The 13002-nt window shown below is 39.7% G+C and overlaps 1 protein-coding gene across 2 annotated transcripts in view; it reads right to left on the bottom strand.

The window, feature by feature from the left end:
• Nucleotides 1-9523, bottom strand: part of grm7 (glutamate metabotropic receptor 7) — a 428364-nt gene extending 418841 nt beyond the window's left edge. For both annotated transcript variants that reach the window (XM_079808358.1, XM_079808357.1), the window contains exon 1: nucleotides 7897-9523. In XM_079808358.1, the coding sequence (XP_079664484.1) occupies nucleotides 7897-8376 (480 nt within the window). In that variant the 5' untranslated portion in view covers nucleotides 8377-9523. The remainder of the gene's footprint in view (nucleotides 1-7896) is intronic.
• Nucleotides 9524-13002: the final 3479 nt, after the last annotated feature.

Here is a 13002-nt window from a genome sequence, read left to right as displayed (position 1 = left end):
ATCTCAACGATGTGAGTTTAAATTTTTGGCCAGAGGAGAACTGGCACCCCGACTGAGCCTGGTTTCTCCCAAGGTTTATTTTTCTCCATTAGGTCACCTAATGGGGTTTTGGTTTCCTTGCCACTGTTGCCTCTGGCTTGGCGTGCTCAGTTGGGGACACTAAATTTTTCAACTAAACATCGAAATAAATCTAATTAATAAACTAAATTAACCATTTAAACTAAATTACTGATCTAATTATTGATCTAAAGCCCACACTGTCACTGTATGATAATTCAAATGAACTGATGACATCAGCGTTTTTTCCAGAATGGCTATACAGCTGAATAAAATGATGCTGCATTATTTTCCTGTTTAACACTGTAAAGCTGCTTTGAAACAATCTACATTGTTAAAAGCGCTATATAAATAAAGTTGACTTGACTTGACTTGACTAAATCTCAGAGTATAACTTTTTAAATCACAACTTTATGCAAAGATGCTTCGCATTTGAATTTTGAAGATGCCATTACGCAATTTTCAACTTTATATCTCAAAACTTTATACCTAATAATGTCAATTTATATTGCAATTACAGTTTGTTTCTTGTTTATTTGACATTATACATCAGAATTCAACTTTATATCTCGCATTGTGAGTTTAAATCTAAGAGTGGAACATTTTATCTCTTCATTTTGAAGCAAAGATGTTTCACACTCTAAGTTTGAAGATGCCATTATGCAAATCGTTTTGCAATTACACTTGTATTTTTTTAAATAAATTGTTTAGTTGGAAACAGGCATCCATACATGAAGACCAGTAATGTTGTTGAGATTTTGATTAATTTATTATTATTATAATTTTTTTTTTAATTAGGTCGATTTTAATTTCATGTTAACTTCAAACCCTAAAGTCTTTGACGAAGTACAATTGCTATGGCAATGTCCTGAATCGTACTTCCCCTCACTTTCCTGCTAAAAACAAACCGTAAACCACTAGTGGCATATCACGAGCTCCACCAGAACCAAATTAAATTTGGAGCCTGTAGCGTCACAAGTGTTTTGAGTCAAAATGTGTTGAGGTGGAGAATGTGAAATCGCTTGTATGCCTCATGAATTGTGTCAGAGTGCATTGCCCTCCTCACATCCACTCTCATCACCGCAGCTCTCATCGCACTCGGGAAAAGCTTTTGGCCAACAGGGATGCTTTGTGAAATCCCAGCCCTAGAGCATATAAAAACAGTCAGAGACTCAGAGCAAGTGTGAGGCCACAGGGAAATAAGCAAACATTTTTCTGAAAGGATGCAGGTGGCTAGTGGGCCGCAACATGGGCTTTAAATTTGTTTCTTAATGCTCACAACGGAGGGTCTGTGACACAAGCAGGCTGGCGTTATGTCCCATGTGTATGGGTGTATTTCCGTAAATACTTTCTAAACAGTCTATGTAGGGCAAAAAGTCAAGCTCTTAGAACAGATCTGTGAGGTCTACTGAAACCGCTTTAGCCATAAGCTGTGTGGTAGGAAGCTGGAGGAAAGTGACATAAATATTGCAGTTTCACATGCGAGTGCAAGCAGCTCATGCCCTTTACTGTAAAATTATTAATGCAACACACGAGAAACTATTGCATTTTTGTCTACATGTTGTGAGCTCTTGTAGTCCATAGAGCACACAATTCCATATTGTACCCAAAAGATGTCTGACGTGAATCCTTACTTATGTTCATTTAGTTCAACAGTTTTGTCAAGACACCTTCATTTATATAGAGCTTTTTACAATACCGATTTACAGAGATAATGGGAAATTAATGGAAGAGAGATTGTTCTGGCTGTATCCTAAATCTAGAAAAAAGTTATTGTCCAGCTAAAGTAAGTTTGTAAAAAATAATTAGTTATTTACTTTGCGGCCACTAACACAACACCAATTTAAACTAAAACAGAAAACTTTTAATGCGTTCTGGCCGTTCATTAGCATGGCAACAGTGTTTGGTGGCTTGTGAATGCAAACTTTGAAATTGGTTTTGAAATTGGTTTTGAAATAGTTTTGAAACGATACCGTTATCCTCTTCGTGTAAACTTCAAAAAACGATTGTGGCAAGCAGCAAGGCAGAGGGACTGTGAAAACAGGGCGAGGCCGGTGGCGTGATGATAATGAGCGTCAGCACCGCCACACCGTAGAGGTGTGCGATACCGCTAGATTTGGTATCGATCCGATACCAAGTAAATACAGGGCCAGTATCGCCAATACCGATACTTTTTAATAATTAAGGTGGATGCGTCTTCAACCTAAATCTAAATTAATTTTCATGACTTTTAATTTGTTTTTGTGATTTGCATTTTGGGTTATTAATCAGTACTACAAAAGCTTTTGTTCAGAAACAACTTTTGGTTACTTCTGTTTTATTTAAATAAACAAAGTTACAAAATGATTACTTCACAAATATAAAAAATGTAAAAACAAAATCTCTTTTCAAGTAGCATGTTAACAAAAAATGTTTCTCCTCTTTAGTGCACTTCTTTTCAGGATTTTTTTCTTAAATAAACAAAGTCACAAAGTTTTACATACAACGCTCCTCTTTCTCTCTGCTGCCATTCTCCGCCTCTGACTGACTGCTGTTAGAAATGCGCGGCTGAGCGGCGCGCGCGCCTGACTGCTGGTGGTAGCGCTAGTGGTGACACGTACAACGTACAATGACGGTACAACACAGGAGAGGGGGAGGAGAGCGGTGTCGAGCACGAGCAGCACTCTTGAGAGCTTGCTCTGCTCTGTGATAGCAGCAGCATTTTGACAAACACGGCCAGGTCGCAAAACGAGAGAAAACCTCTACCACACCGGTCTCGTGTCTCACGGAGGAGCTCGGAAGCATAAAAGAAGGAGTGACGACAGTGAAGGACGAGAGAGGACCAGTCCTGGACTTTACGTCAGGGTTTGTTTATGTTTTAATATGTGTGTGCGTGGCAGTTGTTCATGAGGGGCTGCCTGCATTTTACTTTCAGTTTATTTATTTTGGATTAAAGTGCTGAACGTTCGCCGGTTCCCGCCTCCTTCATCCCATATCAGCATACTTAATTACAGTGATGACATGCACGTTAGCATTACAGGCAAGCACGTTTGAATACGTATGTGTGCAGGCACGTAGATTTCCTTTACAAAACGGCCGCCAAATTACATTTTTTTCATTTTGAAAACGTTTTCATCTGTACAGAGGTAAAGTGAAGGGAATTTAGGGCTTTAAATTTAAATTGTGCAGGGTACGCCATTTCTTTCAGTTGTTCGCCTTATGTGTCAGATCAAGACGCATTCTATTATTTGCATTTGTAAAGGTAGAGCACTTGTAAAGCAAGAACTTGCTGGTGTATTTTTAAATGCAAATGAGCTAAGGGTGGAGCTTTTGTCTACAGAGTACCGGTATTTGGATACTCTGCCAAATACTAAAACACTGGTTTGGTTTTGATTATAATCTCACGCTCACGTTACATTGCAGTTCTTCATCATCATGAACGTTTATTATCTGCATGCGTTTTAAAGCTATATCAGTTTAAACTTTTGATATATGATTTTCTGAGTGCACACACCCGAAGCACACGCACAGAAAGCTGAATGTCACACAGCGCGGACTGTGAGTATTAAACTAAGTTCTCTATTGCGCTTAAACTGTCAAATACGCACATGGTTTTGTCAAAAATACTGTGAATGTCTGTGAATGTAAACAGCAGGGAATGAAATTGCATGTGTATATTAGATCTGAGTATTAAAGTGACAGTAGCGTAATATACAGTTGTAGCGTCTGGAGTCTCTCTCTCATAGGATCAAAGGGGTGAGTCGTTTGGAGAAACATCAGAGATGCTTTTCTCTTCCACAGCTCTGCATATAAATTAAATCCCTGCTCCAATGGCTCCAACAAGTCTGAGTCAGATTGCACCACCGACTGGTTAATGACCAGCTAGAGTGTGACCAGAAGATATGAGAATGGCCCTGTAAGAGCTTCAATGAGATCCTAATCAGCCCGGGCCCCTAACCCACCTTTCAGTCGAGAATGGCCAGGGAATGACCTTAACACACATACACAAGCATTCCTCTTTATTTAGCCTTTAATTAAACTATCCCAGAAATTACATATATGATGATTTCTTAAGTATATGCATGCTCCCTATATTTCTCATGTTTGCGTGATATAAGAGCCATCTTAAACGCTCAAAATGGCTCTGTATAGAAGATGCACTGCTTTTATGTCTTTAAACCAAGGCATGTTTGATGTCTAAAGGTTCCTCTTTCTTTGTCTTAGTCAATGGTGCAAAGTATATGATTATGAGATGTACCGCTAGTATATTTAGTCCTTTTGGAGTGAAACTTTACTAGTTCGTGCTTCCAGCAAGAGCATTCCATTGAGTAATAAAGTCCGAACAAAGAAACTCTCTCCCGCCTGAAATTCACACCAACGGTTGGTCGTCTCAGGGAAGATGGGCGTAGGTTAATGGACTTTAAAGGACAGAAACACTAGAACATCTTTGCTCAGTCAACTTGCAAGGACTCCGACGAGACAAATTTCCTTTTCCTCCCATCACATCAGCGCCAGCCAAGCGTTTTTTTTCCTTTGAAGATTGACGCGCTCCGCGACACGGCCAGCGACGCGCTCTGCATCACGGTGCACGAGGAACCTTCTCAGGGCGGACGAGATGAACTTTCCCTTCCAAGACACTCCCTTCTAAACACCTTTAAATCTCCCGCGGACCGTCTAAGCTCTGGAAGGACCAAACGGAGAGAGCGCTTCAGCGCACGAACACTCTGAGAAATGCCAACGCACGTATCTTGCTTTACACAAGTCAAGTCAAGTCAAGTCAACTTTATTTATATAGCGCTTTTCACAAAGTAGATTGTTTCAAAGCAGCTTTACAGTGTTAAACAGGAAAATAATGCAGCATAATTTTATTCAGCCGCATAGCCACGGAAAAAACGCTGATGTCATCAGCCCATCTCAACCATCACACAGCGACAGTGTGGGCTTTAGATCAATAATTTGATCAGTAATTTAGTTTAAATGGTTAATTTAGTTTATTATTTAGATTTATTTCGATGTTTATTTGAAAAATTTAGTGTCCCCAACTGAGCACGCCAAGCCAGAGGCAACAGTGGCAAGGAAACCAAAACCCCATCAGGTGACCTAATGGAGAAAAATAAACCTTGGGACAACACAAATAAACCATGCACGTATAAATTCTATCGAAATTTAGATGCGTTTTAAGATTGTAGCCCTGTTTAAAGTGATATGGTTCTTGCTGGCTCTAGTGGTCATGTTCGGGAAGGTGTCGGATCGGACACGATCATACCCTTCTTCCTTTCCCTTCTCCTCATCCTCCTTCTTTACTAGACCAGCGACACAGTGTGCTTTTTGATATAAATTTGTGCTCTTTTGTCCATTCCGGATTAAATGAGGTCTGAACGTCTGACATTTAGGTATGTTAACATTATGATATGACGTAGCCAGCACATCGTGGAGGCTTGTTTATGTTTTTAACCAATGATATATCAGATATTTATTTGACACCGCTTTGAGCTTTGACCAGAGATCTTACGGCATTATACGCTATGCTACTGGGTCCCAATAAAGATTCTAGAGCGGTTTTTTTAGGCCGATTCAGCGACACTACAAAAAGGATGACAAATGTGTGTCCAGCTTGAGGCTGTGCCGGACGCCGGACAGGGAGCTTAAACTCCCATGAGAGCCAATGCCTTTTTACAATCAAAGCGGATGGATAGGGTGATCGATTTTGGGTCTGTTTTTCACACAAATCAATTGTTTGGCTCTTGGAAAACTTGGAATATTTATACTTTTTTGATTAAACTGTGTCTGTAGTCGTACCTGCCTGTTATATCCTTTGTTTTATATTATATAATATACAAAGGAGTAGGTTTAAGAGTGGTGTTGGGTTACGTGCTCTAACATGTCTAAATAGTGTACAATAAAATAAACCTACATAAAATGATGCTGGCTGATTAAATTGAAAATCACACCCCAACATATAGTCAACCCCAAAATTATTCAGACACCAGATATTTTGTTTTACTAGTGGGTGCAGGACAGTATAGTTCATTTATGTAAGTGAGAATAGCAAAATAAAGGAAACTGTGACATGTTATACCCAAAAAAATCATATAATACCCGTAATTCATACAGTGGACTACCAGTAAAACTGTTTAAAAAATTGGGACCAAAATTATTCAGACACTTTGATCTGACCATGTTTTGCATGTCTTTCTTTAATTGCTAATGCAACCTTTTACACCACAGACTGAACAAAATTAAGCATTGTTTGGTCATTGGTTGACCTAAATTAGTATAATCTAATTGTGTACTTAAATTTAACAGCTGACAGCTGATTGGTTGACTGTCAAAAAGTGATGGTGAGGGGTCCTGAGCAAGCGTCAATATGTGACGAGTTGGGAGTGAGAATGTGTTGAATAAGCAGATATGCACACTTATGTCATGTTAACATATGAAGTTTTGTGGTTACACTTTTGGAAACCAATTATTGTGATGCCCCATTTATTTCCATTGCCATGTCTTACTGTAACCACCATTTTTTCTTGTGTTTCCAAATTGAGCGACAAGTCAAGATCATTGACAGCAAGTCGCAAAGAGACCTTGTAATGAAGCTGCAACATTCATTGAAGTTTCACCACCCGGATTTGATTTTTAGAGATATTAAACTACCTGTGTGTAAGACCAAAAGAGAACCTTGGTAAACAGAGTAAAAAAACATGGAGAAGAATGAGGTTTTCATGATCCTAGTAGACCAGTGGGATGTCATTAGCTGTGTTTATCTCTGATGCAGAACACAGATAAGGCTGAATAATCAACTCACATCATTACAGGCAACTGTATAGACTTTTTCCATTTTAATTGCTGTATCAGTAATCACACTCTTCAGAACCAAGGGGCGGGACACAATTATCACTTCATATGCCATATTTGGACACATTTACGTTTTGGATACTGCAAGTAGTTAATTTAAGCCCATACAAGGATTGATTCTGATGAATTAGGCTGGGGATTTTACATATTCTAATTTGTGGTTTATTGTACATTCCTAATAGTTTGTTTTCAGATCCTTGTATCTGCCAAAATGCATGCCTTAAGATAATCTGACTAATTTGCTAACGTTATGGGAACAGAGAAGAAAATAGAACATTAATTGAATTGCAGGCATGGTGGGTAACCTAACACAGAACCCAGTATCTTGTGGTATCCATAGAGCCTCCAGAAAGCTGAATTTAAATTCACAAACCCATTTGAATGAGCAAGCCACTTCACCGTTTTATCATTAAGCCTGGTAGGAGAAACAGCATGGGAGGGGAGAACACAGAAAAATATAGAGGACATTTTTACTTTTGTACTCTATTAAATGTGGTTATTATTTAAAGACATTTTTTTATCAAAATACGTTTAATATAATATTATAATATAATAATAAAGAAATTGAAATTAAAAAAATGAATTAAGATAGGCATTTTTATTTGAATACAATTTTAATAATTATATTAGCCTAAATAAGATAATAAACTAGAATAGAACAGAATAGAATAACACGGCAATAAAGATCTTTGAAATTGCAAATAGAGAGCGAAAGACAAAGAAACCCTGTTAAAGGGCACTCTGTATGTGCGAAGAGTCGATGCCTGATCGATTCATTGATTATGACTAACAACCTGCTCTGGCTGCACAATTGATTACAAACGCATGCTTTTACACTCTAACAACTGACATTATATGGTGATGTTATGCAGCGCGGTGTTTTAAAGCATTGTTGCTGTAAATCATATAATCGTACGGTGTGAAATGCCATGAAAGCATGACGCAGGGACTGATTCCAGCACATGTGGGATATACAGGCTACTATTGGGCACTTGAGCTCAGACTCACCTGGAACAGTCGCAGTATATTTGCGACCATGATGGAGACTGAACTCGCCGAAGCCCCAATGACTCCCACCACCTTTTCGGGTTTGACAAACACCGGGGGTTCTCCGTTCGTACACCTCACATCCGACGTGTCTTTCTGTATGAGAGCTTGCACAAAAGTAAGCGACTGCTCCAAAGCGTACGTGTCTCGCGAACATGTGTCTAAAACCCGAGCGCCTAAAGTGATGTTGGGCAAAAGCTCGTCGTCGCTGTTGATTTGGTCCAAAGCATAAAGCATCGCTTCCAACCGGTGTATCCCGTTCTCCTTCTTGATATCTCCACACGGTTCCCCGGAGACCCCACGGGCATGGACCGGAAAAAGGCCACCCAGGGTCAAATCTCCCTCAATTCTGATTGAATGAGGAGCGTAAATTTCCTGTGAAAGTGTCACATCCACAAGCGCTTGAATTATCCAAAATACCCGCCATGGAAAGCAAGCCATGGTCTCCTAGTCGTTTGGAAAGAGGAAAAAAGGCACTTTTCACAGTATTTACAGGCAAACACAAACAGATTTGATCTTAATGACGGCCATAGACCTTATCAAAGTGAGATTGATGAGGGAATACGTTGAGGTTTTCTCCAAAAACACCGCGCAAGAAGGATGCGTTATTCCTTGGGAAAGTGCGCATCGTATGTCGCCGCTTGTTGCTTAAATATTCTGCATTGTTTCTTTCAATATAGAAAAAGACAGAAAAGCAAACTAAAATGCATGTACCTTTCTATGGTGGTTTTGTCCTTAAAACAGCACACAAAACGGATTAAAGAGCAGAGATATTCGGCTATAAAGCGTCCAATCCACGCCGATGTCATAACGCCGCTGTGAAACCATCTCGACTGAGTTGTAACCGTTATGGTTTTTTTTTTTTTTTAAACCAAAAATGAAGGCGGCAAAAAAGTTTTCGATCGGAATAACGCGTTGCGGTCAGAGGAAAATGTTGCTGAAAATCGATGTCAGGTACGATATCCGTAACATCCTCCCCTCGCGTGAGGCTTTCGCTTGGAGCAGGTTCTTGCTTATTACATTTGAGAGAAAGAAAGAAAGCTTAGGCGATAATACGTCTTTGGTCTTGCAAAAATCCTCACAAGAGACAAGAAGACAGCCCGCGAGCCTCCTCCTCTCTCTCTCTCTCTCTCTCTCTCTCTCTCTCTCTCTCTCTCTCTCTCTCTCTCTCTCTCTCTCTCTCTCTCCACCCAGAATCAAATATGGATTTGTCAAATGACTCAACGCACGATCGATGTCGTGTTACTCATCCTGGTCAGCCCTCAAAGAAAATACGCGAATAATGAAGCGATATAGTCATTAAAGACAACGTTAGTCGTGAGGAAACGCGGGAGGGATTGCAGTGGAGGTTTCCAACATAAGTTTCCAACCTCCGTTCAAAAACAGGTTTAACGTTAAGAAATTGATACTTTTTTTGTTATAAAGAAAGGCTTAGACGTTTATCCATATTTGAGTGAACTCCTCATTCAGCCACAAGCAATAGCTGCTTGTGTTCTGACCAAAATCGCATTCCGCACATTATTTCATGTGGGTTATGGAATATGTTCCAGCTCCTCTCATTGTTGTTCCTGTTGAATGCAGCGACTGTGGCTGACAGAGGAAATGAATTCTGTCAACATCGATTCATGATTTTACCGCCCCACCATGATGCGCTTGTTCGTTCTCTCTCTCTCTCTCTCTCTCTCTCTCTCTCTCTCTCTCTCTCTCTCTCTCTCTCTCTCTCTCTCTCTCTCTCTCTCTCGTGCGCATGTGCGGATATCTGTGTGGAGCGTGTTAGCGGAGAGTGTGTGGCGTGCTTGAGTGAGTTTCAAACTTTTTCCTTCTTTTCTGGTTTATTCCTTTTGAATATTGAATATTAAGGAGAGAGAATCAGAGTGTTGACTTTTCTGTCAGCATAGCTGATAGAAATGGGCTCAAACTCTGATGGTTTTTCCTGTTTGTACGCTCGGGATACGTGCAAGTGCATGCCGGCGGATGGATCAGTGTCTATTGAGAACGTTTTGGTTGCAATTGGCAAGGAAGTAGGTGCACAATACATCATGTCTGATTCTAGGATGAATAAAGCAATGGTTGTTTTTCTGAAAGAAGTTGAAATGGTTAATCACTTAGTGGAGTGTGGTTTGACTGTTCAGGATGTTTTTATTCCTGTATTACCCTTGTCTAACCTCTCAGAAAAGGTGATGTTGTCAAACGTACCCCCTTGAGGGAATTTTAGCTCGTTATGGAAAATTGGTTGGGCCTATTAAGATGATTCCTCTGGGTTTGAAAACCCCTGAGTTGAAACATGTTATGTCATTCAGACGTCAGGCTGTTATGATACTGAGTGCTGAATTTGCAACGTTGGAGGTGTCTGTTAAACTCACAGTGCTTAGATTACACAATCTTTATCAGCACTGGAGTCCATGAAATGTTTTCTTTGCGGGAAATATGGGCACATTAAAACAGCCTGTCCCCTAGTTAAAGAGGCTCAAACGGCAAGGAATGAAGTTGAACCTAATCCAGGGCGGATTTTGGATGCTCCAGAGAATCCGGCTGAGGTGACTCGTGGAAACTGTTTACTGACATAGTAGAGCCGTTGTATATAGATGGTGTTGATAGCACTGAGACTGTTGCTGAAATACCCGATGCTGGACAGACACAGAGTGAAACCAATGATATTGTGGAGGAGGCTATTGTTGAGTTGGAGAAATCCAGAGAAAAAGATCGACCTATAGTGAGTGATGTTTTGACTGAGATGAAGGCATCAAGCAGTATCGTGCCTGAATCACAAGCAATGGATAGTGATTTGGACAGTGATTGTTCAGATTCCATTGCTGATGGATTGTCTGAAACGAATTCACAGGAAAGTACTGTTGAGAGACTGGCAAAGCCTCGTTATTATACTGTGGAACAACTTTATGACTTCTTAAATGCTGCAAAAAATCAGAGGAAGCCAGAGATTGAAATGTTCTTTTCTGACTGAAAGCTCTTTATTGAGTCCTCTTTAGTCGCTATGAAGAAAGCCACTTTAGAGGATATAGATCAGCCTAGGCGCTACCCAGATAGCAAATAGTCATTGAAACTATGTTAAATCAACATTGTTGTCAACATTAAGTCATTGAATCAACATCGAAATCTGATGTTGATTCAACATCATTTTGCACCCTGTTTTAATATTGAAACAATGTTGAAATCCTGTCCATAGATCAACAGAATTTCAGTGGTATTTCAGTTATCAGGAATATTGAAACAATGTTGAAATTTCAACTGAACTAAGGATCAACGTGATTTCAATGAAATTTCAATCATTCTTAAGCCATTGAAAATGATTGCTAGGCATACAAAAATGTAATGCCATAAATTAAATAGCCTATGAATATCCTGATTTATCTACAGCCAGGATGTTGAAAAGTGATGGCACATTTGAAAGCTTGTATGCCTATAGCCTAGCCTAAAACACTGACCACACTATTTAAAGGGTTAGTTCACCCAAAAATGAAAATGCTGTCATTAATTACTCACCCTCATGTCGTTGGACACCCGTAAGACCTCCGTTCATATTCGGAACACAAATTAAGATATTTTAGTTGAAAGCTGATGGCTGAGAAAGGCTTCAGACAGGCCTCCATTGGCATTCAGTACATTGACACTTCCAAGATCCATGAAAGGCACTTAAAACGTCGTTACAAAGTCTATCTCACCATAGTGGCTCAACAATAATTTTACGATGCGACGACAATAGTTTTTGTGCGCAAAAAAACACCTTTAACCAACTTGTTCTCGACTTCCGTGTATGCCTCCACGACGCATGCGCGAGAATATGACGCAGATCCGGCGCTCAGACAGATGACCCAGAAGCGATTTGTTTAAGAGCAGAGGAAGACGCGCGTGTCTAAGCTGTTGGATTCTACATTGATCGTGCTTTAGGTCTCGGCGTAGTTCTCAAAATGGGGTTAAAGTGTGTATTTCATGGATTCCCGAACGCCGGCGCAACGTCATATTCTCGCGCATGCGTCGTGGAGGCACACACGGAAGTCGAGAACAAGTTGGTTAAAGGTGTTATTTTGATTTTTTTTTGCGCACAAAAACTATTGTCGTCGCATCGTAAAATTATTGTAGAGCCACTGTGGTGAGATATACTTTGTAACAACGTTTTAAGTGCCTTTCATGGATCTTGGAAGTGTCAATGTACTGAATGCCAATGGAGGCCTGTCTGAAGCCTTTCTCAGCCATCAGCTTTCAACTAAAATATCTTCATTTGTGTTCCGAAGATGAACGGAGGTCTTACGGGTGTCGAACGACATGAGGGTGAGTAATTAATGACAGAATTTTCATTTTTGGGTGAACTAACCCTTTAAGGTAAAAACAAATTCATTTATTATTTCATTATTTGTCCTCTTTAGCCTACAGTTCATGGTCCTCTGACGTCTGAATGATTTGTCGTCCAGTCCCTCCTGCCGGTCTGGCACATAGCACAGCCACTTTTGCACAGCCTGGGCAAAAGTAAATTGGGTGACGGCGACTGTCCCCATCTGCTGTGTAAGAGCATCTAAAATAGAAAATACAAGCACAATGCAAACAATTAGCCTTTAAGTTAAACAGAACATATTTGCACACTTGGAAACAAATACAGTAGCTAGGCCTAGGATTTTTCAATGATCTGATAAGGCAATTTGTCCAGTGTTGTAGGCTAGCCTATCATGTTCTCCCTACATTCAAAGCACTACATTTCAAATTGCCAAAAATAGGCCAGAACATTATTTAAATAAAAATATAAATATATTTTGGAAAACTACTACTTTGTTGAGGTATTAACACAGACGACATACACATACCTCACAAATGTTGATGAACTTGGAGGGCTGCTCTTTAAAGGGTTAGTTCACCAAAAAATGAAAATTGTCATAATTTACTCACCCTCATGTTATTCCAAAACCATAAGAGTTTTGTTAATCTCTGGAATACAAATGAAGATATTTTTACAATTCTCAATTTTTGTCAATCCATTGTAATTCTGAACAGATCCTTTTATATGACATTTAGGATACATTCATATATAAATATTGGTATGGATTACTTCTACAATCA

This window comes from Gobio gobio, assembly GCF_949357685.1.
Source record: "Gobio gobio genome assembly, chromosome: 24".
Lineage (NCBI taxonomy): Eukaryota > Metazoa > Chordata > Actinopteri > Cypriniformes > Gobionidae > Gobio > Gobio gobio.
This window is presented reverse-complemented; position numbering and strand designations above follow the sequence as displayed.